The sequence below is a fragment of the Hippoglossus stenolepis genome, chromosome 11, assembly GCF_022539355.2.
Source record: "Hippoglossus stenolepis isolate QCI-W04-F060 chromosome 11, HSTE1.2, whole genome shotgun sequence".
Taxonomy (NCBI): domain Eukaryota; kingdom Metazoa; phylum Chordata; class Actinopteri; order Pleuronectiformes; family Pleuronectidae; genus Hippoglossus; species Hippoglossus stenolepis.
The window spans coordinates 9203675-9229083 of record NC_061493.1 but is presented as its reverse complement, the minus strand read 5'-3'; the positions used below and the strand labels follow the sequence as shown (position 1 = coordinate 9229083).

General features: G+C 42.5%; 1 protein-coding gene across 2 annotated transcripts; it reads left to right on the top strand.

The window, feature by feature from the left end:
* The first annotated feature begins 128 nt into the window (after positions 1-128).
* On the top strand, positions 129-19781 carry LOC118118327 (polyamine-transporting ATPase 13A3). 2 transcript variants are annotated; one of them, XM_035171453.2, is made up of 33 exons: positions 129-417; positions 2911-2980; positions 4050-4223; positions 4450-4608; positions 4753-4823; positions 4967-5050; positions 5196-5265; positions 5612-5746; positions 5934-6006; positions 6249-6380; positions 6796-6963; positions 7486-7643; positions 7724-7912; positions 8622-8683; positions 9312-9462; positions 9739-9861; positions 10003-10020; positions 10549-10699; positions 10847-10967; positions 11614-11738; positions 11831-11991; positions 12792-12923; positions 13060-13139; positions 13268-13310; positions 14018-14127; positions 14441-14537; positions 14952-15024; positions 15139-15316; positions 15795-15976; positions 16825-16913; positions 17003-17083; positions 17345-17440; positions 18139-19781. In XM_035171453.2, exons 2-33 carry the CDS (start codon positions 2930-2932, stop codon positions 18319-18321), a joined length of 3720 nt encoding a protein of 1239 aa, XP_035027344.2. In that variant the 5' UTR covers positions 129-417; positions 2911-2929; the 3' UTR covers positions 18322-19781. The 2 variants fall into 2 exon arrangements, with proteins under 2 accessions (XP_035027344.2, XP_035027345.2); XM_035171454.2 differs by lacking the exon at positions 10003-10020 and having other exon boundaries at positions 130-417.
* The last annotated feature ends 5628 nt before the right edge of the window (positions 19782-25409 follow it).

Here is a 25409-nt window from a genome sequence, read left to right as displayed (position 1 = left end):
AGACCCACAGCTAAAACATGCACCCCCCACCCCCACCAGTGGGTAATAATCCAACACTCAACATTTGGACAGAAGTAAGAGGAAAACTGGGATTCCTCCACATTGCACAGTTGGATCCTGCAGCTCTGTGCACATGTCGCTGCAGGGTCCCCACGTTGTAGCGAAGTGCTCGGATTGAGCCCAAACGTGGTGTGTGTGTGCGTGTCCTCTAATGACCTCACATCCTGTTTTCCCACTTCCTTCACAGCGGACCGGTTTGGGACGGTCCGAGCGCAGCGCAGCGTGGAGGGTCCGCTGAGTGCAGTGTAGGCGCGTTTCTCCACACACATGTCAGCTGAAGACATCCTAACAAACTTTTAACACAACTGGCTGACAATGCAGCGTGTCACTGACTGACCGAGAAGAGGAGAAGCGTCGGTAGGTGGATTAAAAAGCGACGATTTGGGCTCTTTCCCTCGGTGTTTGTGGTTGTGTGGCGGTGAAGTGGACGCGCTCCATCTCTGCAACAGCAACGTGTTAAACTGCGATCCGAGTTTCGATCATGTGGGTGGAAGGGACAAACTTGAGCTGAAGGTTCACCTTCACTGTGTTTGCACATGGGTTCGTGGTGAAACACTAGAAACTGATCTCGGGGGTTTTTCAGTTTTCTCATTTAAAGCACGTTGCAACTCGATCAACAGCACAGTGGGTTGTTCAGGGTCCGTAGAAAGAATCCACTGTGTAACACGTTGTTATAATGACTTGTGTTTGTATAACTGGAACTTGTTGATGCATCTTATGTATCTTAATGTAGATTTATTACAGTAAACATAAACCACTGGTTCAGAGTGGATTTTCAGTGGAGGATCCTTTTGCAGCTGTTACACCCTTAGATCCCTGTGAGCAAGTTTGCATCAGCCTTGCACATCTGGACACTCCAGTTGTATACATGCATAACACGGCTGAACGATATGGGCAAAAATATCAAAATTCAAATCTTCATATCAGTTGATATTGTTAATTTTCACAATAAAAGTCATGTATTGATTACATTTTGATCCTTAGTGGAGGTTGTGGTTTTAAACTGTTCTTTGTGATCAGAGAATGACAAACAAATCTAAAGTCGATCAGTTATGTGTTATACCTCTATGTGCTGCATGATGTATAAAACATATCAATATATTATATATATTATATATTTTGCCATGGCCCTCAGGGACCTGGAGGGAGCATTCACACAGGTTGGTGCTGCCACCACCAGGGTTCACGTTAGAGATGGTTTTCATGAGTTGTTTAATGCTCCAATCGGGTCACAGAGCCTCGTTATACCTTTAAATTAGTTTTAATAAATGTCATTTGACCTCATGTGATCCTGTATGTCATTGTCATAAGTTTGTGCCAAACTGTGATCAAGCACTGCAGCATAAGTTGAGCATAATTAGTTTTTTGTGTTTAGAGGTCTGTTCAGAGAGACTGTAAACCATTAGTCAAACATTACTCTAGGTGTGACTGTTATTGAGAATGTGTGCATGGTGCAAAGGTTTCCATGTATCTTTGCTTAACACCACAACAACGTTTCACACCGATGTACACATTTATCATGAAGGGTTTCACGGCTTGACGTCAATAGAAATGTTAGTCGATCAAATCGGGATCATGCAGAGTGACAGGTTAGTGTGGCGTGAGGTTCGGCTTGTTAAAATCCTGCAGGTCGGTTGTGTCGATGCATGTATTAATACATTCGGTGACGCCACAGGAAAGTGCAAGTGATTGTTTCAAGAAGGAGTCTTAACTCTGCAGCCCTGGACCTGGGAGGTTTTTAACTGTCCTGAGTAAAGCTGAGCCCGACTGGATCAACACTTGGAGAACTGAAATTATACCAGGGCTTTAATTTTCCTCTCAGCTAATGGTGAGTGAATAATATCAAGAACTATGAAGGAGAAATTGGGCGACTGTAAAAAAGAACGTGTTGCAGTTTGTTCAGGTTGTTGCAGGGAGTCATTCATGCTTTTATTACCTCTCAGTTACATTATTGTTGCTCCCGTTATGCAGGTGTAGAACTGTTTCCTCACCTCGTCTTCTCACTGGAAAAAGAAAACCCAGTACTGACCTCTCTTTGGCTTCATGTCAAATTCCGGATTGATTTTAAGATTTTAAACCGTCTGGCAGTGACACCATTCAGCTGAACTGTTGCACCTTCATACTCCATCCCGTGCACTGAGGTTGACCAACCTGTCCTAAGATCTATAGTTCCATCGGTAGAGGTGACCGGGCCTTTGCAGTGGCTGCTCCTAATCTCTGGAACAGTTTACCTTTTCATATCAGAACCTAGAAACATTTAAATCATTGCTAAACACCCACTTCCTCTCACTGGCTTTCCATCCGAGTTGAGTTTGACAACTTGATTTAATCTGCTATTGTGCAACAGTTTAATTCTCAAATATTTACAATGTTTAACATTTTATTGCTTTTTTGTATTTTCTGTTCACTCTCAGTTTTGATTACATGTGTTTTTATATATTTTTGTACTGTCGCATTTTAAGCCTGTTCAGCACTTTGGTCAACTGTGGTTGTTTTTAAATGTGCTATATAAATAATCTTTGACTTGACTGGTTTTTGCTAAACACAGAGTTGTATGTCTGTGGTTTCATATTCAACTCCAACACATTCCACTTCTTCTGTTTGTCTCCAGCGATGAAAATAAACTCAATAAATAAGAATGTGAACAAATAATTGACTTCTTTTCTTTCCCTGGATGTTAATTTGCTTTAAAATCTTTAAAACTGAATCTTTTAATATTTTCTTAACTGCAAGTTGTGTTGTCCTTGCTGACCAGAGTCATAGACGTCTGTGATGAGAAATCTTCAGCAAGTGAAACATCATATGAATGCATAGTGACTAAAAGGTTTTGTCCTTGTCTCTCTTTTGCAGTTGTTGCTCTTGTGACAGAATGAAGACGGGAGAGGTGAAGATTATAAACAAAGGCCTGGAGGATGAGATGGTAAATATCACTTCCCATCTTAAAGCTGTAGTTTCACGAAACCAATTTATATATTGTGTTGAGCAATGTATCGTCTCTCTGTGTTTTGTTTTTTCTCCTAAAATAATCTTCAAATTAGTAGCTCGTGTAGTAACAGTGTGATGTGTGGTTTTAGTTTTTATGTTTGTGATCACGTGTTTGGTGATGTATCGTAGAGTGCGTTGCTTTTTAAAGACTTAGGTCGTGTGTACATGTGTTAGTGTGGAACTAAAGAATATAGCATTCAAGTTTATTCCAAATCTTTCTACTACACATACTGAAACTACCCACAAGTCATTTGGAGAATTTAGAAATTTCACGGGTGATAACATTGACCTCAGATTGTTTTATGTTCCCGGGGGATATAGTTTGACATTTTAGGAAATATGAATATTTATTATGTTGCTGAGTTTAATCTGCCTGGTGAAAATGAAGTTACAGACAGTTCCTTCACTGAAAGGCCAAAAAAATACACCAGCAATTCTGGTTATGTTGGAAGGGAATACAATCGGTCTGCCAGCACCACAATCAACCGCCTGCCAGTTGATTCAACAGACGGTTATTGTCTGTCTACCCACATCTACCACAGAGCTCCATTGTCGTCCAACGATTAAAAACCCATCATAGAGCGATCGGTTCTTCTTTCAGTGTGGAGTGTGCTTGTTCTCTCTGTGTCTGTGTGGATTTTCTCTGGACGTGCAGATTGGGATTAGATTGGAAACTCTAAATTGACCGTAGGTGTGAATGTGAGTGTGAATGCTTGTTTGTGTCTGTATGTCGGCCCTGTGATACGCTGGCGACCTGTCCATAGTGTACCCCGCCTCTCGCCCAGTGTTAGCTGGGATTGGCTTCAGATCCGGTACAGATATGGATTTATGGATTTATGGGTGGAAAATAGTCACTAACAAATGCACCAATTTACTCATGTTCACTTAAATCTACTGAGGCAGAAACATCGTCAGCGTCAAATCTCACACCCAGTTTACTGTGTATTACCAAATGTGTCGGCCTCCTCCCCTCAGTCTCTTTACATCGGTGCTTCCCTGTGCAGGAGGTGTGGGGCTACCGGCCCTGTCTGTGGAAGACCATCCTGGTGGGTGTGGGTGTTGTCTGCTCCGGCGGTCTCCTCCTGCTGCTCCTCTATTGGCTGCCTGAGTGGGGCGTCAAGGGCACCTGCACACACACCTCGCTGAGGGACGCACACACGCTGCTGCTCAGGACCACAGTACTTGCTCTCTTTTTTTTTTCTTTCTCACTCTTACCTCTTATACGTTGTTTCCACACCAGCAACATGCATGGACACACACAGGCAGTTGCTGTCGAAACATATTTGAATCAGATTGAATGACACTTGGTTGGCACACACACACTGTAAACAGCACCCATGATGAACAGTAGTGTGCAGCCTCACAGCCGAGGAAGAGAGTCATTCTTTTGTATTGTTACCACAGGATGAGTTCAGGCAGTGGTTTCGAGCCAAAGCGCATGTGATGCTCGCTCCGTGGAAGAAACCCTTCGACAGCTTGGATTTGTCCGCGACGGCTCAGCTGCCGAACGGAGACCACAGCGAGGAGCATTATGGGAAATTGGCTCAAGGGCAGCCTATTCAGGTATTTCAGTGGAAACTGTTTGCCTCTCCTTCACGTTACATGCATCTAATCAATAGAGATGAGGTTAAGTTCTTATCTGTGATTGGCTGTTTTGAAGTGTAAAGTTGTTTCACAGTCGATATCTGACCTCCTCCTCCTCTTTAGATCCACTTCTTCACCCACCACAGCACTAAATACTACTGGGATGATGAGACGCAGAACTTTGAGACCTATAAGTAAGAGTCCCGTTGTTTTCTGCTTCCACTGCTCTTGACACCATCATTTATTATAACCTTTATTTCCTTTAATGCGACCAGAAACAAATCTCCATAATGAATCACAACCGCAGTCGACATGAATGTGTGTGTGACTTTTCTAGAGGCTTGGAAGATGTGAATGTGAGCTGTGCAGGAATCCACTCTGATCACAGCTCTGGACTCTGTAAAACCCTGCAGGACTTCAGGTTCAACACACACACACACATTCACACTCAGCATGTTTCCCTTAATTTGTTATTTATGGTACGTTTATATACTTATTGCCTTAAAAATGTCATGTTATACAACCTTGTATCAAACCCATACCGTTTCCTGACTCTTTTGCAACAGGAGGTTGTTTTTCGGGGAGAATGAGATCGCGGTGAGAGTGCCCTCTCTGTTCAAGCTCCTCATTAAGGAGGTGAGTTCTGATTTCAGGTTTCATTTATTGAACTTCTACACGCCAGGAAAATAAACAACGGCATATAAAGTTTTTTATCTGTGAATCCTGAAACGCGTCAAAGCTGACGGAGCTCCTCATTATCAACAACAACAACTCCAATGAGTATCTTTTTGAATCAAGAACATAGTACCAAAAGTAATGAACTAATAATAAGTTAGAGAGTTTAAGAACACAAGGAAAAAATTTGAATTTGTCTATTTTGTTTCTGATCTTATCAAGTCCAACACTTCTTCTATTAGTCTAATAAATAATATGATACGTTCTCTTTTTTTTTAACGTATATGTGTTTCTCTTGCTACATCAGGTCCTGAATCCGTTCTACATCTTCCAGCTCTTCAGTGTGATTCTGTGGAGCGCAGAGGACTACTACTATTACGCCACGGCCATCGTTTTCATGTCCGTCATCTCAATAGCTACCTCGCTGTATACCATTAAAAAGGTGAGTCGTGCCTGATTGTAGGAAACTGTGACGGGAGCTCACAATCAGAGGGAAAGGGCAGTTTCAGTCAAATCCTCTTAAGAATCAAATTCCATAATAACCTTTCAGGGACGGCCTGTATTCTGCACCAGTTGTGTGTGTGTCTGTGTGTGTCTCATTTGTTGAATCAGTGCGTCTCTCATTTCAGCAATATGTGATGCTGCATGACATGGTGGCAGCTCACAGTGTGGTGCGTGTTTCAGTGTGTAAAGGAAATAAAGGTGAACGCTCCTTACTGAATGTAACATAGAGCTGTATATGAATGTCATTGTTAATTATTGACTTTCTAAATTGAGCTGATGGTGTAAAGCTGATGATGTGTTAATCATTTCACTAGGCAGTCCCCCAAAACATTTTAATAATACATGAATCACATTAATTATTATCCTCATGATTCCCTACACAGTGTACAGAGTGCATCACGTCATTTCCACTGCTCTTTCCCTCTTATTGTTTTACCCAGAAATTGCAGAAGCCATGTCGACAGAGCTCGTTCCCGGTGATGTCGTCATTATTCCAGCGAACGGGATGATCATGCCCTGCGACGCCGTGCTCATCCATGGAACCTGTATTGTAAATGAGAGCATGCTGACAGGTTGTATTTCCATTCGGCTGCCAAGCCCTCATAATTCATAAATGCTCTTAAGATAAGATAAGTTAATTATTTATCTGTCCCACAATGGGAAAATCTACAATCTGCCGCAGGTATGGTTTCAGGGAGATCTATTTATTAGTTTTTGCACAATCCTGCAAATAAACAAACCATAGCACAGCAGCCAAAACATAATCTCCTTGGCTGAGGTAATAAAGGCTTCATTGTCAGTACTAACTGAAACAAAAGAGATTTAATTGGGGGTCATTTTAAATCTGACATGAAAAGAATTCAGACAAATGTATTTTTGATTTAATGACATGCTTTCATTGTGCACTGTGTTGTGTTTACACTTGTGGACACTGCAGAAATGTTTCTGTTTGAGAAGAAGGTTTCCTTGGATGTGTGTTGTCTGTAGGAGAGAGCGTCCCAGTTACCAAGACCAGTCTGCCCAGTTCAGGCGAGGACGCAGCCGTGAGCTACAGCATGGAGGAGCACAAGAGACACACCCTGTTCTGTGGCACCCACGTCATCCAGACCCGCTTCTACACTGGTGAACTGGTGAAGGCTGTTGTGGTCAGAACAGGTGAGATGGTGGGAAACACAACGGGAACAATAATGTCACCCAGTGGCGGGAGTTACAGGGTTTCTAACTCTATTTGTTACAATACAGCAGCTGAAAAAAATGCCTGCTCCACCATTAGGTCCAGATTGTTATTAGAATCTGCACCAAATTGCCCACACTCATAAGTATCAGTCCCATAAACATGCCGGATTAAAAAAAATAAAGATCCACAAATTATTCTCTGAGAAATCAACGAAACTGAAACTGAAAAAGCACCATCTCTCAATGTTAAAGATAAAATTCCTGGCTCCGCCCCCTGATCCAGATCCGCACCAGAATGTAATGGGGTTATATATGTTCTTGGGTCATTTCCCACCCCTCCACAAACTGTCATGGAAATCTGTTTTTGCATAATTGTGCATAATAACAAACAAAAAAATATGAAAATGGTGGAGGTAACAACAACTTGTGGCCTTCGTGATTAAAATAGATTTGTTATTAACAGACTGATCATCCACATATTCAGCCAATGTGTTCCCGCAGGCTTCAGCACAGAGAAAGGCCAACTGGTGCGCTCCATCCTCTACCCTAAACCCACGGACTTCAAGCTGTACCGAGACGCCTACCTGTTCCTGCTGTGTCTGGTGGGGGTGGCAGGGATCGGCTTCATCTACACCATCGTCCTCAGTGTAATGAACCAGGTAAAACTGCTCCTACAGACGACATGTGAATCTGTAAATGTCACTGCAGGTCGGTTGATGACGGTTGTTTCTGGATCCAGGTTCCTGCTAAAACCATCATCATTGAATCTCTGGACATCATCACCATCACGGTGCCCCCGGCCCTGCCAGCAGCGATGACGGCCGGTATCGTGTACGCACAGCGGCGTCTGAAACGCGTCGGCATCTTTTGCATCAGCCCCCAGAGGATCAACATGTGCGGTCAACTTAACCTGGTTTGCTTTGACAAGGTAGGTTACGACGTCTTTTTTTTGTTTTTTTTGTTTCCTGCACTCGTCATGTGTCCCAGGAGTCTGCGAACTTGACTTGACTCGGACTGAATGGAGTCTTGGCTCAGAATGCAGAAAATTGAGTTATGAAGCGTTCAGACCCACTTCCAGTTCAAGCACAAGTTCCCGTTTGATAATGACTTAATGGTTTTGTGTTAAAACCATGCTGTGAAATGTTGTCTGGAGGCTGTGCTGCAGTTCTATTAGGCCACAACGTCAAGCACCACACATTTAAAATATGTCAACGCCATAGTATTGATTACATTTAGTATATGTTATTAGATATTAGAGCTGGATAATTTGCCCTAAATCAAACTTTGATTTGTGATATTACAAATGTTTTTTCTTTGCATAGTTGACATTGTGTATTTATGTGTATAGAACATCTGTATTGAATCAGCAGCAACGTATTTCGGTCTCAACAGCAACTTTGAGGTAGCTCATGGTTGTTTTAATTCTTAAACTCTATTTCTGTATTTCACCGAAAATATGAGTGTGTGTGTGTGTGTGTCTACATTTAGTCGTTAATCTAAAGTCAGACCAAATGCCTGTCACTCTCAGAAAAGTGACCTGTTTAGACAGCTGTCATGTTCTGAGGTGTTATTACTGTAACACATGGGTTCGTTGCTTCCCCAGCATTGTTTTAGATCTGTGTGTGTTTGTCCTCCAGACTGGTACTTTGACTGAGGATGGTTTGGACCTGTGGGGTATCCAGAGAGCTGAAAATGGCAGGTACAGTAAGAGCTGCCCTTTGCACTGTGGTGTTTGTTGTCCTATGCAAACACATCTGTATCGGAATAACTGTCAAACTGAGCAGAATCAAACATCTGGAGAGATATGATTACAGCAGCTGGAGCAGATGTTGTAGAACTGTGGAAATGTATTTTTGTATTCAGGCTAATGCCAAAGTAGATGCTTTTCCTTTTCTTTTTCATTCCTCAGAAGCTAAGGTTGACTTGAGTGTAATCTGAAAATGTTTATTTTGAGATATGTTTCACAAATGTCAGAGAAGAGAGAAGATTTATAGAGTAATGTAAAATGTAAAAAAGATATATACAAGCAAAGAAGTATAGAATAAAGTTCTTTAATAAATATAACAAGTCGAACAAAAGCAGTTGCAAAGAGCACACAATAGCAGTAAAGTGACTGATATAGATATAAATATGATAAATAATATGAATACTGCAAATTGCAGTCAATGTGTTGATATTGTCCTACACCTGTCAGGAAAATAATATTTTCTCATGTTGTCATAAGACGTCATTAGTTAATTACATGACCAAGGTTATACAGGGTTATATCTCCTGTCGTCGTCACAAACAGTCAAACTGCTGAGTCAGATCCTGCCTCTCTGTTGCAGCTTCTCTCCCCCAGAGTCCGAAGCAGCTGAACAGAGTCTGGTGAGCTCAGCGTTCGTGGCGGGCATGGCCTCCTGCCACTCACTGACCAAGATAGAGGGCGAGCTCTCCGGAGACCCTCTGGACCTCAAGATGTTCAGCGCCACAGGCTGGGTAAATAACATTGATCAGCCCTGACTCCCAGCATGCTTAGTCACAGGCACCGCAACCAGCATGGATACCAGTGTGTACATGAATTATGCAGCGCCACGCTCACTACCTTGGCAGAGCTAGTTCACTAAAATGGTGCCATCATCCATGGCACCAATTCACTAAAGTCTGGCACCATGGATACTCTGAAATGCCTCTTTCATTTCAAGAGGAAAGTGGGAATAAGAGTTATAATCTCAAGACATTAAGTTACGGTGGTGTTATGTTATTTTTGTTAAGATCCTGGAGGAGCCCACTGAGGAGGAGACGGCGCTCCACAACCCCCTAATGCCCACAGTGGTGCGACCTCCAAAGCACGTCGTCCTTGAAGCCAATCAGAACAATCCACTGGCTCAAAACATGGTACAGTGGCTCTCCATGTGTTTACCTTGTGATCAGTGTATTTGTTTATGGTTGTACAGAACTTCTTTAAATTTATATTTAGGTTTATTTAAGTTCCTGTCTAATTTTAATATTCTTTCATTTACTTTTTTTTTTTCCCAGGAGCTATCTCAAATATCAGTGAGTTGTTCTTTCTTTAAATTCTTAGAGCAAAGAGTTTTATATTGTAGAAAATATATTTATTTACATTCGTAATTTGTGCACAGACGTGAGAGTGCTGTTATGAAAGCACATTTCTCAAAACTATTAAATTAAATTACTTTTTCTTGCAGAAATTATTTGTATGAAGATTTCATTTTACTTTGACTTGCTGTTTTCCTGCGAACCTTCCATTATCCACATCTACTCTATATTTATCAGAATGACAGCAAACATCCAGGAATGTGCTGCCTAGAAACAAGTCGTCGTGTGAGCCTGTAAATGAGGCTGGAAAACCAGATGAATTATTTATATCAGGCCAAGTCTCTGGGGCTGCTGTGCCTTATATTGTCATTGTATTGTGTTATGATTTGTTGAGTCTACTGTTGGTGGAAAAACTTACATTTTAAATGTCATTTCCATGATGGATTTCTCTCTTTGTGTTGTTGTGGGTGCATCAATGGAATATTTAGCATTTTTCAGTCTGATATCGGGATTTTTGCTCCTCAGTCCTTCGAGATCGGTATCGTGCGTCAGTTCCCCTTCTCGTCAGCGCTGCAGAGGATGAGCGTCGTGGTCAGGAGGTTAGGGGAGAAGCACATGGATGCCTACTTGAAAGGAGCGCCGGAGATTGTGGCGAGCCTCTGCAAACAGCACACAGGTCTGACACTTAACCTGCACCCTGAAGCTCGGGGGTGGATATGTCTCCTCGATTAAGATACACAAAGCAGTTGACAGTAGCTAAAGTCTCCCTGCTCCATTTTTAAAAGAGAGAAACAGACTGACATGGCTCTGTCTTTCACCTCAGTCCCACAGAGTTTCACAGAGACTCTGGAGAGCTACACCAGGCAGGGCTTCAGGGTTATTGCCCTGGCACACCGACAGCTGGAGTCCAAACTCTCCTGGCACAAAGTCCAGAGCCTGAGCAGGTACGTCTCCATTCACAGATAACACCGTCCACAGTACATGCAGCTATTGACGGGGAAAGTTCCTCAAACATGACACCGTAAAACGCTGCTAAAATAAAATCTTTGTTTGTTTGAAGATCCTCCTGATGTATAATTTGATCAATTTCCACTGATAACTGACCAACCATCAGGTGAAATTACGTAATATTATATATATAAAGTTTTCTAAAACATGAGGACATATCAGAATTTGGTGTCAGGAATCTCTGGCTCACAACAACATGTGTCCATAGAAAACATATAATACAGTGCAGCTACAATATGTGGTGCAACAGGACTTAAAGGTTTCCTTACCTCACTTACAAGCTCACATGACGACTTGTTTCAAAGCAGCACATTCCTGGATGTTTGCTTTCCGTCTGATAAATATAGAAAATCATTAACATGGATAAGGAAGGTTTGCGGGAAGGCAGCAAGTTAAAATCAGATAATTTCAACTCCTCAGCTGGTGTGAAGTGAGCAACACAGATTTATTATCTCCCATAACAAATTGAATCCTTTATTTTCTGTCACCGTCACTGATTCCCTTAAATCTGGATCAATATAGTGACTTGTGCAGTGCCGATGATAAATGAATGGTGTTTATATGATGGTCTGTTATTTTCAGGGACCTGATAGAGACCAACATGGAGTTCCTTGGTTTGATCATCATGCAGAACAAAATAAAGCAGGAGACCGCCGGGGTTTTACGTGAATTACGACAAGCCAACATCCGCACCTTGATGGTCACAGGTAACCCAGCTCAGTGAATGTGTTGACTTATCTGGGGCTGAAATCATGAGCATCCATGTCACATCCCTTCTCTCTCCTGTATCCCCTGTAAGGTGACAACATGCTGACAGCCATATCGGTGGCTCGAGACTGTGGGATGGTCCGTGCACATGAGCAGGTCGTTATAGCAGATGCTGTGCCCCCTAAAGATTTCAATCCTGCCGCTATCATGTGGCATTACACTGAAAACCCTCAGACCACCAAGGACAATCAGGTAAGACTTGAAGCGGCTTTCAAAAATGCGCTGAACACTGCAAATTTCCCTGAACTTTTCCTGCCAATCCTGTAAAATATCTGAGTGAGCCCATGTGAGAATTCACCGCGAGCGCGTTGAGGCCTTTTATAAGGTTCAACAGATGTGAAAATGGAAGAATACAAATATCTCAGGATGATAAACCGGTACACATGTACACGACACAGATGAAGATGTTAACTTGGAAAGATAATGAGACGTCATGTCTGAAAACGGCTTGAAAGTCCTTGAGCCACTCAATAAAAAAACATATAAACAATATCCACATGGTCTCACAGGTAGTTTGTTCATCATCTATCTGTGAGACGACGTCGGCGTGGGACAGTTGTACTAGTTTGAAAAAACTGCGTGTGATTGTCTTCACTGACTCCTTCTCTGGTGTCCCTGTGTCTGGTCAAAATAACGATTTCTGCTCTCGTTTTTTTAAAAACGTGTCAGACCTGCATGTTTAGTCGTCTGTTTGCAGTAATTTGCGTCACAGTAATGTGCTCAAATGTTTGAACAAACTAAAGCAAAGAAACACACAGTTCAGCTTTTGAAGAAACCACTCAAAAATGCTTGGTGTGAACGTCTCTTTGCGCTGTCGGTACATGTATATACTTGGATTTTAGTCAAAAGCCCAGTTTGCGTGAGTCAGAAACAATTATGAGAGGGGGGCTATGAAGATGTTTGTCAGAGGCCCTACAGTGTTATTTGTCATGCAGATAGTACAGTTCGGCAGTTTTCTGCTCTGGTCTCCTGACTCACCCTCTCCTCTCTAGTCTGTGGAGATAAATCTGGAGGAAAGGGCGTATGACAAGCGACAGCCTCCGCAGGAACAAAGCTATCACTTCGCTGTGAGCGGCAAAGCCTTCGCTGTTGTCACCGAGCACTTCCCTCAACTCGTCCAAAAGGTACAAGCATGGCGATGGACAAATAAATATCTGCACATTCCCATTAGTATTAGGTGCACATTCTTTTTAAAGCAACGTGGTGTTTCCTTTTTGACATTGCTGTAACTCCTTGTCTCCCCACATGGGGGCGCTGCAGCTCGCGCTAAGAGCCACAGTGTTTGCCCGAATGGCTCCAGACCAGAAGACGCAGCTGGTGGAAATCCTGCAGAGCATCGAGTGAGTCCTCCATGGATTTTGTGGCTTCAATTTTCATCTGTTAATGAGCTTCCTCATGTGATGTTATGGCATCATCATCATCATCATATGTGGCAATTGTTAACCCCCCCACTCTGTTTACCTTCCAGCTACACTGTTGGGATGTGTGGTGATGGTGCTAATGACTGTGGAGTAAGTACGGATTAGATTTTCCAAATATGCATAAACTTTCTATGTGTTTAGTCTGAGGTATTTTAGTGATGCTTTCATTGGTGTATTCGGTGCCATCAACTGTGAACCAGTATCTGATTGGATCCTGTGAAAGTAGCGGTCAAAGTTGCAGTCTTTAGTGAGAGCAGAGAAGTATGAGTGTATCAGTAGAAATGTACTTTAGTGTCAACAATATACAACAGTATAATGCTGAATAACGTGTTTTAAATCTACCGCAGCTTTTTCTTCTTTATGCCGTATAATAAAAGACACGTTCACAAATAGAATAGAAAAATTTGTTATCGTCGTTGCACAGAGTACGTCATTATAATAGCAGTGGTGTAGGTGCATTGTCAAAAACCTGACAACAGTTAAACAATAAGAAATTAACAAAGATATAAACATATAGATATAATATGTTTAAATAATATATATTATTAATAATAATAATAATAATAACACTAATAATAACTTTGCAAAATGAAGAATCGATTGTAATAAAATATATTCTGTTCAGTTTAATTTAAGAGCCAAATCATAACATGATAAGGTCGAGACCTTAAGTGTTTATCTTTGTCACTTTGTGTAAACCAGTAAAAAATCCATGTAATGGAGTGAAAAGGAAATAAAAACAGTAGAAAAAAACAGAACCTGGACTAGTAGATGTTCCCTCTCTTTCTCTCTCTCAGGCTCTGAAGAGAGCTCACAGTGGGATTTCTCTGTCTGAGCTGGAGGCGTCTGTGGCTTCACCGTTCACCTCCACCACCTCTAACATCTCCTGTGTGCCCAACCTCATCAGGTATTCACTCACTGATGAGATTCCTGAATTTCATTTATTACTTAAGTTTAGTGTTCAAAGAATTTAACAAACAAAACAAATACAACCCAGGGTTCACAGCTACACTCATGCACAGTCAATTCATTAACAGGTTTGACAAAAATCCTGTTATTCTAGTGGAATAAATTTCACGACGGTGTATTTTGCTGGTGTATTTTGGTGTCAACTGTGTGAACTGACCCTTTAAAAACTTTGCTGAGCAGCAAAACATGGAATATTGTTATATTTATTTTTATCTCATCCTGAATGTCTCTTCTATTCTTCCCATCCACAGGGAGGGTCGAGCTGCCCTCATTACGTCATTCTGTGTTTTCAAGTTCATGGCTCTCTACAGCATCATCCAGTACCTCAGTGTCACCCTGCTCTACTCTGTAAATACCATGCTCTTTGTAATATAAACACTCTGCTCCACATTTCAGTCCCATTCAACGAAACAGTGTAAAGATAAACAAAAATATGTTATTGACGCTACTAGTTTTATTGGCCTTTGTGGTTAGCACCATTGTGTTACAAACCCTGATATAGTTCCCACATGAGATGTGAGGAGCAGGTAGAAGCAAGTTCTGCAAAGTGTGTCTGTGTCTGTGTGTGTGTGTGTGTGTGTGGGCGTGTGTGGGCGCGGGGAGGGGAGGGGAGGGGAGGGTCTTGTATCAATAGTCAAACTAAGCCAGAGGCCACAGAGTTTTATGTCATTTTGTTTCTGGAAAAAGTGTCAGTAAAATAAATTGTCATTCATCCGTTGCTGTGTGATTATTAACTTCTCTTCGACATTTCTGATTTTATAGATCCTCAGCAACTTAGGAGACTTTCAGTTCCTCTTCATTGACATCGCCATCATTCTCATCATCGCCTTTACGAGTGAGTAACACGAGGAAAAGCACCGAGAAACACTTTTGATCCATGTTTTTGCTTTGGGGATCAGACAAAAGCCTCCAAATATGAATACATCAACTTTTGGTTTTCTGTCTTCAGTGAGTCTGAACCCTGCGTGGAAGGAGCTGGTGTGGCGTCGCCCTCCGTCCAGTCTGATATCAGGCCCACTGCTCTGCTCCGTTCTGACCCAGATCCTCACCTGCCTGTTCTTCCAAGTCCTGGTATTTCTCTTAGTGCGGCAGCAGAGGTGGTACGAGACATGGACCCCTCAGTCAGAGTGAGTGACACGTCTGAAATGAACAACTGCCCAATGACAAATCAGTCAATCACTGAAGAGATGTAAATTGCACACTAAGCGTATACCGTACATTTCATCCTGGTCCCTAACCTTTGGTTTGCTGAGCACAGCTGCAGATTAAACAAATTCAAATTGTGAACAGGAAGTGAAAGCAATCAAAATACAGGATAAAAACACAGAATCAGTTGTATAAATTAGTTTTTTACAAATCTGAAATTCCCCCTGCCTTGTTTTTATTCTTAAAGTATCTGATTTTAGATAAAGATTAATATAGAATTGAATCAGTGAATCAAAATTTAATTAAATAATACATTTTTAAACAATATAAGCTGATCAGCAGAAACAACAGGACAGATTTTTAAAAAAAAACTGATTACGTTGACATTTTAGAATTTGAATACTTCTCCGAGGTTTGTCTGAACTGTACATTCCATTTCCCCTCTGTCTCATCCTGCAGCGCCTGTAATGTTTCCAGCTACAGTCTCACTCACAGCTCGAACGTATCAAGTCCTCACGACCACAAAAACATCAAGAACTACGAGAACACCACCCTCTTCTACATCTCCTCCTTCCAGTACTTGTCTGTGGCCATCATCTTCTCCAAGGGAAAACCATTCAGACAGCCCAGCTACAAGAACTGTAAGACTCATTCAGCTCAGCTGAGGAGAACATCCGCCTGTAGTCTGTGTTAAAATCAGGAATGTGGAGAATCTGATTGGGTTATAATTTAGTTTAAGTTTCAAAAATACTATATGATAGTTAATCTTTTCACTTCAGCACCACATTAATATCAATTTCAGAACTTTGAAAAGAGTGTGTAAGAAACTATTCCAAGGAAAGAATCACATGGACTTTAAGGAAGTTTGTGAAAGAGGAAATGTTTGATTGTGGTTGACTGTAATCTGCGTGATGTTCAAAGAGGTTTCATAGTTTCACAATGAGATTGGCTCAAGATTTTGGATCCAGAAGGAGTCAAACTCCAGCGAGCACATGTTCTCTTGCTGCTTATTTCCCCCCCAAAGTTTTATTTTTTCTATATTTTCACAAGATTATGACTTTTTTCTCTTAATATTACGTCTTTATTGTCACAATTTTACGACTTGATTCTCGCAGTGTCATGATTTTTTTTCGTGGATCTACCCTTTTGTCTGAATCTGCTTTAAAACTTGAATGTTTTCTTTCCACCAAGTGAAATAAGTTCCATAGTTTTTGCAACAAATATAAACATAAACTTTTTTGGTGGAGGTAATTATAACACATATTTAAAGATAGAAAAGTAAATGTGATTCCTGTAGAATTTGACAATTAACTTTCCTAAATCCCTCAATTCTTTGTCTAAATCCAGTTTTTAAAACTTAAATCTGAGTCTAACACACATTTCTGGCACTAGTCCAGTCTTGCGTACATATGTTTGATGGTCGTGAAAGTTGAAATTACCATAAACATCAATGTGGTTTGTCTAAACCTCCTCATGTTTATTCCATCAGGGCCGTTCATGCTTTCCTGCATTGGTCTGTACACCTTTCTCCTCTTCATCATGCTGTATCCTGTCCCTGCTATCGACAGCTTCCTGGAGGTAAAACCTGTGTTTCTCTGGTTTTTTTCTGGGTGCTGCATGAAGTTGAATACGTTGTGTTCTCATCGTGCTGCTCTGCCTCCCCTCAGATCGTGTGTGTTCCCCACGACTGGCGCGTTACCCTGGTGGTTATTGTTGTAGTGAATACGGCCGTGTCTTTCATGCTGGAGGTACACGTTCTGAGACACCACACCCCACAAGCTCTCTGTGACTGATCTCCTGTTTTGAATTAGAAAAACTGTGATTTGCATGCATTGATTTTCTTTTCCCCCTGAGTGAATTAGTACATTTCTGCCTTATGAATGAAATCAATGAATCTTTTTGGAGTTATTTCTGTCTTTGTGCATTTCCGTGGCTATAACCAAAATCTTCAATCCTTCCTCTCATGTTTGACGGGCTGAGTCTTAAGTTCCCCCTGAAATCTCCCATAGATTTTGATCCTTGACATCATCCTGTGGAGGCTAGTTTTCAGAGGCAATCAGGGGGGAAATCGCCCCTCAGCGTCCCCCGCTACTGCCAAACCTCAGGTCGGGAAGCTTTTCACTACACGCTCTTCTGTTTTGCCTGGTTTCACTGGGTGGATGGTGATGCATTTCCCTGCTCTATAGCTCTGATCCTGCTGCTTTTCTTGCATATTCTCTGTAGGTGATCTGTTTCACATCCAAATCTGTCAATAATACATGCCATCACAAAAGTGACTCTATAGATTATCTATAAGCATGTATGTTATTCCGTAGGTCATATTTAACTCCACATAGCACATTATTATTGCTGTTTTTAAGGCAACAGATCTGTTCTATTTTTGCACAGACTTGGAGATGCACAACTAAAAATCAATATAGCAATAGTCTTTTTAATATTTATGCAATAGTCTCTTGGATTTTGACCTCACACTTTCACATAACCAGATCAGTAAAATTCTAATCTTGGCCTTCTTTCACTTCAAACTATTGACTGTATATAAAGATGGATGTGTCCACTTCTCCCCACTATCCAAGCACTGCTGTCTTGCACGTTTGGAGTCTGTGCAGTAGTGATCAGGGAATCGAGCCAAACACTTATAAGAAAGACCTAAAATTACAGAAGGCATCTCAAGTTTAGTGTTAGATGTTCTGAACATCCAATCCTGAAGTGACTCACTCATCCATCCAGTGGAATCAACATATAAATATCCGCTCACAAACTTTTTTTTTTTTTCTAATTTCCTTACTGCACATATTCTCAGGAGGCCAACAGCCGCTGGGGCTCGTCCTTCCTCTCTTGGCTGTTCTGTCGGAGAAACAAACCTCCCAGGGTGCGCTACATGAACGTGGCCCTGGAGCTGCAGGACGACCCCGACTGGCCCCCCGGACCCTCCACTGTCACCTACGCTAGCGATGCTCAGTCCCACATCTCAGCCGCCCTCTGACGCCAACGTGACCAACAGGCAAACTGCGGCAAGTCCCAAACAAGTTGATGGAGCTCAGAGGTGCGACGGATGGTCAGATGATTTTATTTTGGATGTGGACAACAAAGAAGCCTTCATAAAGAAGAGGCCTCCTACTGTAACAACTAACTGACACTGTGAGCTGCTCTTACAAAATATTCTCTTCAATTGTGCCTCGTCAAAAACATCAAAATGGACAAACTCGCTGCACTAGGATTTTAGCCGTACTGTCATGTCTCGCTGCTGAAACGGAAGCCAGAGGCCTGTCAAAGGAATAGATCAGTGTTTTCAGAAACACTGTGCATTTATCAGCTTTTCTTGCTGCGAGGTTGGAACAACGTGGTCGTGTTTTTCAGATTCTTCTGACACTATGTGAATGCATTTTTAGTGTTCAGGTATGACAGTTTTTGATCTTTTTACTTTACATGAGTTATTTCACCAAAATGATGTGCCATTCCGTCAATGTCTGATTGTCCTCTACTTCCAATGGCATACAACATGCAAATACTACACTGGACAGTGAGTGTCATATGAGCCTTTCCATTGTTTTACACAGTTTTCATTAGCTGATCCTGTATCTGAACCAAGTGGACCAAGGCACATTTTCATCAGATATTTTTAGTTTAACATCAGATTAATTCATCATGAGATACAAAAAAAAACGTCTTCCACTAACAGCTGCTGCTAAAATATAAAAGCTGTGAAGCAATATGAGGTCACATGGATTCAAAGAAACACGAGGACTTATATCTGTTTGCAGTTTCATGAATAAGACTCGTAGTGATGTATTTCTCTGACAGAAAACATCCTACTGCTGCGTTTTCTTTCTTAGAGTCGCTTCAGTTGAAATTCTTCCTGTGGAAGAGAGAAACAGATGATTGTGTCCCTTTTTAATACTTCGCCTGTGTGTGTGTGTGTGTGTGTGTGTGTGTGTGTGTGTGTGTGTGTGTGTGTGTGTGTGTGTGTGTGTGTGTGTGTGTGTGTGTGTGTGTGTGTGTGTGTGTGTGTGTGTGAGTGAGACAACAGTGTGCCAGTAAATATTAGAATCAAAACAAACCATTTCAGTATCCCTCAGATGCATCATGAAATGTTCTTTTACTCAACACATGAATATGAAGTTAATTACAACATTTAACATGACTGAGGAACTGAACAGAGGTGATAATGATTTAATTGATTAATGCAAACCAATTAATCAAAATTAATCTTCAAGACACTTGCTGCTGTGATCATTTTATAACAGTTGATTTTAACACGTGAATTTTATGTCATATTTCTACTGTTTACAGCTGTTGTACACAAACAGTTTTTAAGTGTAAAAAAATGAAATAAATGTGAAAATCTAAATATTAATCACCAAAATGTCAAGATTATTACTATAATAAAGAGCAATATATTATGTGTTTTGGAAAATCATAATAAACTTATTTTCCCATTTGTTTCAATGTCACAAACATATTTCAGTCCGTCAACAAATCTCACGAGTGTTTGCTCTGCAGAACTCTCATTACTTTTCCCAATATATCTGTATATGAAGCCTCTCTTGCGTGCGTCGTGGGGGGCTGACCCTGGTCACACTTTTTCAGCCAAGACTTACTGATCAATTATGGGCTTTCCCAGCCTCCTCGCTGCCTGGCATATGGGCGCTTTAGGGCGCGAGAGTGGAGGAGAAAGAGGGGTATCATTTCATGTGGAGATCAGGGCCTATAGGCAGTGAATGGGTGGATTTAGGGGGGACTGAATAAGGGACGGGGGTCCTCACTTGTACCAAAAAGAAAAGAATGTCCCACAGATCAGGGAAGAGCCTTTTTGGGAATATTCATGATGAGGATGAGGAGGCATCATGAATTCATGTGTGTCTCCCTGACTTGCACGGATCATCTTTTCTGTCAACACCGATGTGTGCAGAGCCGCGATGTCTTGCTTTCGCCCGGTGTTTGCGGTGCAGTTCTGTGGATAGTGTTGCCTCTCCACAAAGCAATATGGGTTTTTGTGTACTCTCTGCTGTATTCTCTTTGTATCAGTAGAGCAACAGATGGAGAGTGGTGGAAAGACATAAAGACGCTAAAACACACAGCCTTTCTTCCTCACAGCTAGATACTCGCTGGAAAAGATTTTCTCAAGCTTGCACTCAGACGTGTGCTGGTTCAAACATTTTGGACTTCATCTCCTTTCTCTTTTACCCATACGTTTCTTTGTCTGAGTCGTGTACTTTCAAGATTTGGGCCTGTGCACACAGTCTTTGTCTGCTGTTTCTTTGCTTACAACGGATCCCACAGAGCGATCAGACCCGCTCTGAATATTTTGAAAAGTAACTGCCACTGTAACACAGTTTTCTCTGCGCTAAAAGTTGTCGTAAAAAATCCAGGCACTTTCCCGATGTGCTTGTTCTCACCGTGGCCACACATGCGTTCACTTATTCTTTACAAAGTCTACATGCAGACACCAGTCGGCTGCGTCTTCTCTAATTGTGGCCGGACACTCATAAGGCCCTGGTCGTGATTAATAGTCAGGACACAAGGCCAACCTGATGCTCACTTACGGTAGGCCTCATTTTACAGATGACACAAAGGCACCCACGTCTGGTAAAAGGTCTGTGACCCACCAGACGGACACAAAGCCCTTCTCCTCCCTCCTGTCCCCTAAGTATGGGCTTCTTCCCTGGGCCTTCATGGCGTTCCTTGTCCCCCTTCCTTTATCAGTCCTCGCAGGCCTGAATGGGCTCTGTGGTTGGTCAATAAATTCAGTGATTCAGGGGGTGGACAGTTGCAGCCGTGTTAACGTTTGTTCACAGGCTTGTCGGAGGGACGGGCCCCGCCCCGCGGCTCTTTGTCTCCCGTGGTCCCTCAACAGGTTAGAAGTCAATGGAGGGCCTTGTGCGGAGGTGGCAGGGGCATGGATGGAGCCGCCTCTCACATGGCGTTCACACAGGGGGAGGACCGGCTCGGATCACTGTGACACTTGTTAGTGTGGGGCCACACAACATCGCTGGGGTTGCCTCTCTCCCTCTCCCCCAAGGGCCGTGCGCGATATTCAGCCCTTTAAACAAACTAATGGTTGAGGCTGCGGGGTTGCTTCAGGGTAAGACGATCTGCACTCAGAGGCCTGCGGTGACCACAAAGAAGCGAAGTACACAAATGTATCTCACAATCTCAGTTTACCGATCGGACTTACAATTAAATGAGGTCAGACCTTCATTTGGGCCACAATCTGCAATGATGGTGAATCCAGACTTTAAAACGTAGATGAGAATGGAAGAGATACACATTTGTGGCCCCCGAAGGTGCCGCACCGCTGTAGAGTTTTGAAGACTCTGCAGGGCCAAAGCATGGGAACATCCAAACTGGGAGAAAGGAGACAGAGAGCCATAGATAGAGCAACACACAAACAGAGGACGGCTTTGGGAGACAGAGAGCAGCGGGCAGAAAAAGACGCACAGAGGCTGAAGAGGGACTTAGAGCCATGACTGAAGCCTAACTGTCATGAGAAGATGAGGGTTGCCATGGCCACCCAGGAGCCACCCAGCAAGCATGCGAGCAGGGGAGGCTCCGGGGCCAGGGGCCTGGGCCTGGGCTAGTGGATCACATGCACTAACCAGGGATTATGTGCATAAGTGATGAGCGCTAAGCCGGCAGGTGAAGGAGGGAGGCCCTGGGACAAGGAGCGCGCCATCCCTCAGGACAGCTCCCCCTGTGAAGAGTGGGGACTTTTTTTCCCCAAGTGAGGCTGATCTGCCGTGTGAAGGAGACTCAGCCAGAGGTCCTCGAGTGCTGAAAGGGCATCCCCCAGGCTGCTTTCACCGCGTAAGTGGCCAAAACGCTGGTCTTGTGAGTCATCTTGAGCGGCAAGAATGGGCCATCTTCACATTCATAAATCCCAGAGCAAACACACTCATGGATATGGACTAAGCTTGGATGAGGATAAGCACCACACGGCTGGGCATCAGCAGGGCTCGGGTTTTTCGGCGTGACGTTTGCATAAAAGATTCACCGTCTTTACCCATCAGAAAGAAAAATAAATCTAATTTAAGCACCAGCTAGGTTATCTTTACTGACTTACTAGACTTGTAAAAAGTGTTATTTTGCGACTGAGGATCAACAGGTTCACAGGTTGTTTTGCTGCAGGGAAGCAATCCTCATAATATCCATGGCCTTACAGGAATGTGTTTGAACCTTGATGGCACAAAGAAATCACATTCTCATGGAGCACGGAGAGAAAAAAACACAGTTAACCAGCCTCCCCCCAACACCTTTTCAAGACGATAGTGTCCCTGAACATATTAACATGTAAATACACTTAGATACTTTGACAATGCAGTGAAATGCATATAATCTACATGCTAACTAGTCCTTTAAAGAGTTTCCACTGCTGAATGTGGTGCAGGAGCACTTTCAAGTCTGGGTTTTAAAAATTAAATGTGAGGCCTCTCTCAGAAACTCTAAAAGCGTTTTTCAATTTGATGAGGGATAAGGCGATGACTGGGTTCCCTTTTCAAAGGAGGAGACCCAGAGTTCAATAAGACTTCAGTCTCATTGCCTTTGCCTCCAAGTTGAAGATCTAAATGCTGGCTCCTTTATTTTTTTTTTAAGAAAGAACCCACCACGTTAGGTGACAGATGGCAGGTTGTTATGCTGAAATACCAGTTGCTATGGTACCCCTTTTTCCTCCGCAGCTTCACTTGCCACAGCTAAGCATCCCCTCCGAGGCCGGTGTACTGACTTGGAATAAGCTGACTTGAAACCGCTCAGGTTGTTGTTGACAAACATGAGCCTAGATGAGTCTCCTAATCTCCCGCTCCTTTATCCGCTCTTTATTGCCGTATAAACAGGCCTGAATACGCTAAAAAAACTAAACCTCTGTTTTCAGCCCTCTCTTATCTCACACAGGGTTTAATCTAATGCCCTCTACCCTTTTTACATCTCTGCCTCGGCTAAATTCGACCATATTTTTGATTCAGCGAATCGCCATGACGACCAGTTATTTCCCATCCTGGAGCCCACCCCCTCAAGCTCCTCTTCTCCATTGATACTGCTACCTCCCCCTACCCCTTCTTTTTTTGTCCAAATAAAACAAAGCGCGGAGTGAATGTGCTCTGAGGTAGGTAAATGTATTCAGTGACATCAGCCAGGACGAGTCTATTCTGCCGGATTCCTGTACCACTTGTTTCCAGCCTTGTCTGGGGGCCGGATACTCTGTTGGCTCCATTGTCCCACGTGTATTCCACACAGGCCCGCAATTAATGGAAGCCTTGTCTAAGGCTCCTGGAGCAGAAACTGCTGTTGGGGAGGGGGACAAAAGGCGGGCAGAGCCAGGGGCTGGGAGTTGCTATGGAAGGGCCCCCCTTCCCTCTTTAGGGGGGAATTCAAAGGCAGAAGGAGGGACGCAGAGCGAGCGGAGCGCTGGATGAGATGTTTAAGTGATCCCTCTGTCTGTGCCCTCCCCTCCTGGCCTGAGATGTTTTCATACCAGCAGTTGAAAGGGAACCTTTGCGGTATTTGATGATGAGGATGGTCATTTGACTGCCCAGACAGCAGAGGTGGCTGGGTGGAGGAGAGACCGAGGACCACTGTGTTGGGACTGGGATGGAGAGCAGTGTGGCAACTGTCCATTGCTAAAATATGTATTAAAATATCACTTGATATTGAATCAATTTGACTTTGCAGTGTGTCACATCTGCCTCCACCACATGAGCAGAGGTAGCCACACGCTTTGGCCCTTCAGACTTATAATTTCCACAGATGAAGGTTCATTATATCCATAATAAAAATATTGTATATTCTATAGAATGACATGAAACCAACTTTCTCAAGTTCTTTGCTCTGATATGTAAAATCAGTCAGCTCTCATTAAAGAGGATAAAAGAGTTGGAGACGGGTTAAATCGGAAAGGATTTTGCTATCTAACTTCTTTTCCACTTGGGTAAGACATCAAGATCAGAAGAACATCATCGGCTTCAAAATCCTCCCATATTCATCTGGGCTGCATTCCTCGTACAATTCATACGACCTGGCTTTAGAAGCCCTGGATGCAAATGTCTGAACTACATCTGGTATAGGGAGACAGACATATTGGACAAAGAGGGTTTGAAACTATTTGTCTGCTCAATCCAGAGTTCTTTTGACTATAGTTCATGGTACTGGTCCCTCATAGAGGCCTTGAAACAGCACAGAGGTTTGGATTGGAGTCAGTGAGTGATGGCAAGTTACAGCTTCATAATTTATCATTTTCAATTAAATACTAGTTTATAATTGTGTTTCACGTACATCAGGAATAGATTTTTCTTCACCAGTTTTTTTTTTTTTTTTGCATCCTTAAATCAAGGTGAAGTCAAATCCTTCTGCCAATTGGCCACTTCCTATAAGTGGAGATTCTTAATAATAATTTAACTTGTGCATCTTAAACCTATTTCAAAATATATATGTTTCAACTTTCTAACTTAACTTTCTAATCTCTTCATCTTGATCTTGAGCCTTATTGGACTGTGTACCCATCCGGGACAATGAGAGAAATAAGTCGGATGTGTCATTTTATATCAACAAAAGCAAACCCAAATCAATAGTAGCCCAATGCACGTCTTCCTGCCACAATTTCCTTCCCCTTGTGGTTATCAGTCACAAGCTGGACCTTGATAGCTTCCATCGCCGTCTGGACCCCCCCTGCTGCAGGGTTCCCACACTGATACAGATCAGGAGCGTGCTATAAACCTCATGTCTTCATCTCCATCTGCACAATAAAGGCTTGTTTGTGGCAGAGCAGCAGGCTCACGGAAAACACAACTGATAGGACATAATTTATTGTTTCGTGGCCTCTTCTCCACAAACCTTCTCATCCTGCTGTGGAGACGGAGCTCTGCCTCCTTTAAAGCAGCATCATGTTAAAATATCCAGTGAGAAGATTAACTGAGCACTTTGTGTGAGCGGTCGTGGGGGTCTGAGGTGGTCAGTGTGCATGTGAGTTTGGTGCAGAAGTGGGAAACAGAAATGTTTTTTCTACCAAATTTAATATATATATGTAAAGTAAAAATTATTCAAGATGAAAATGTATTATATGACTTAGCTTGTGATAAATAA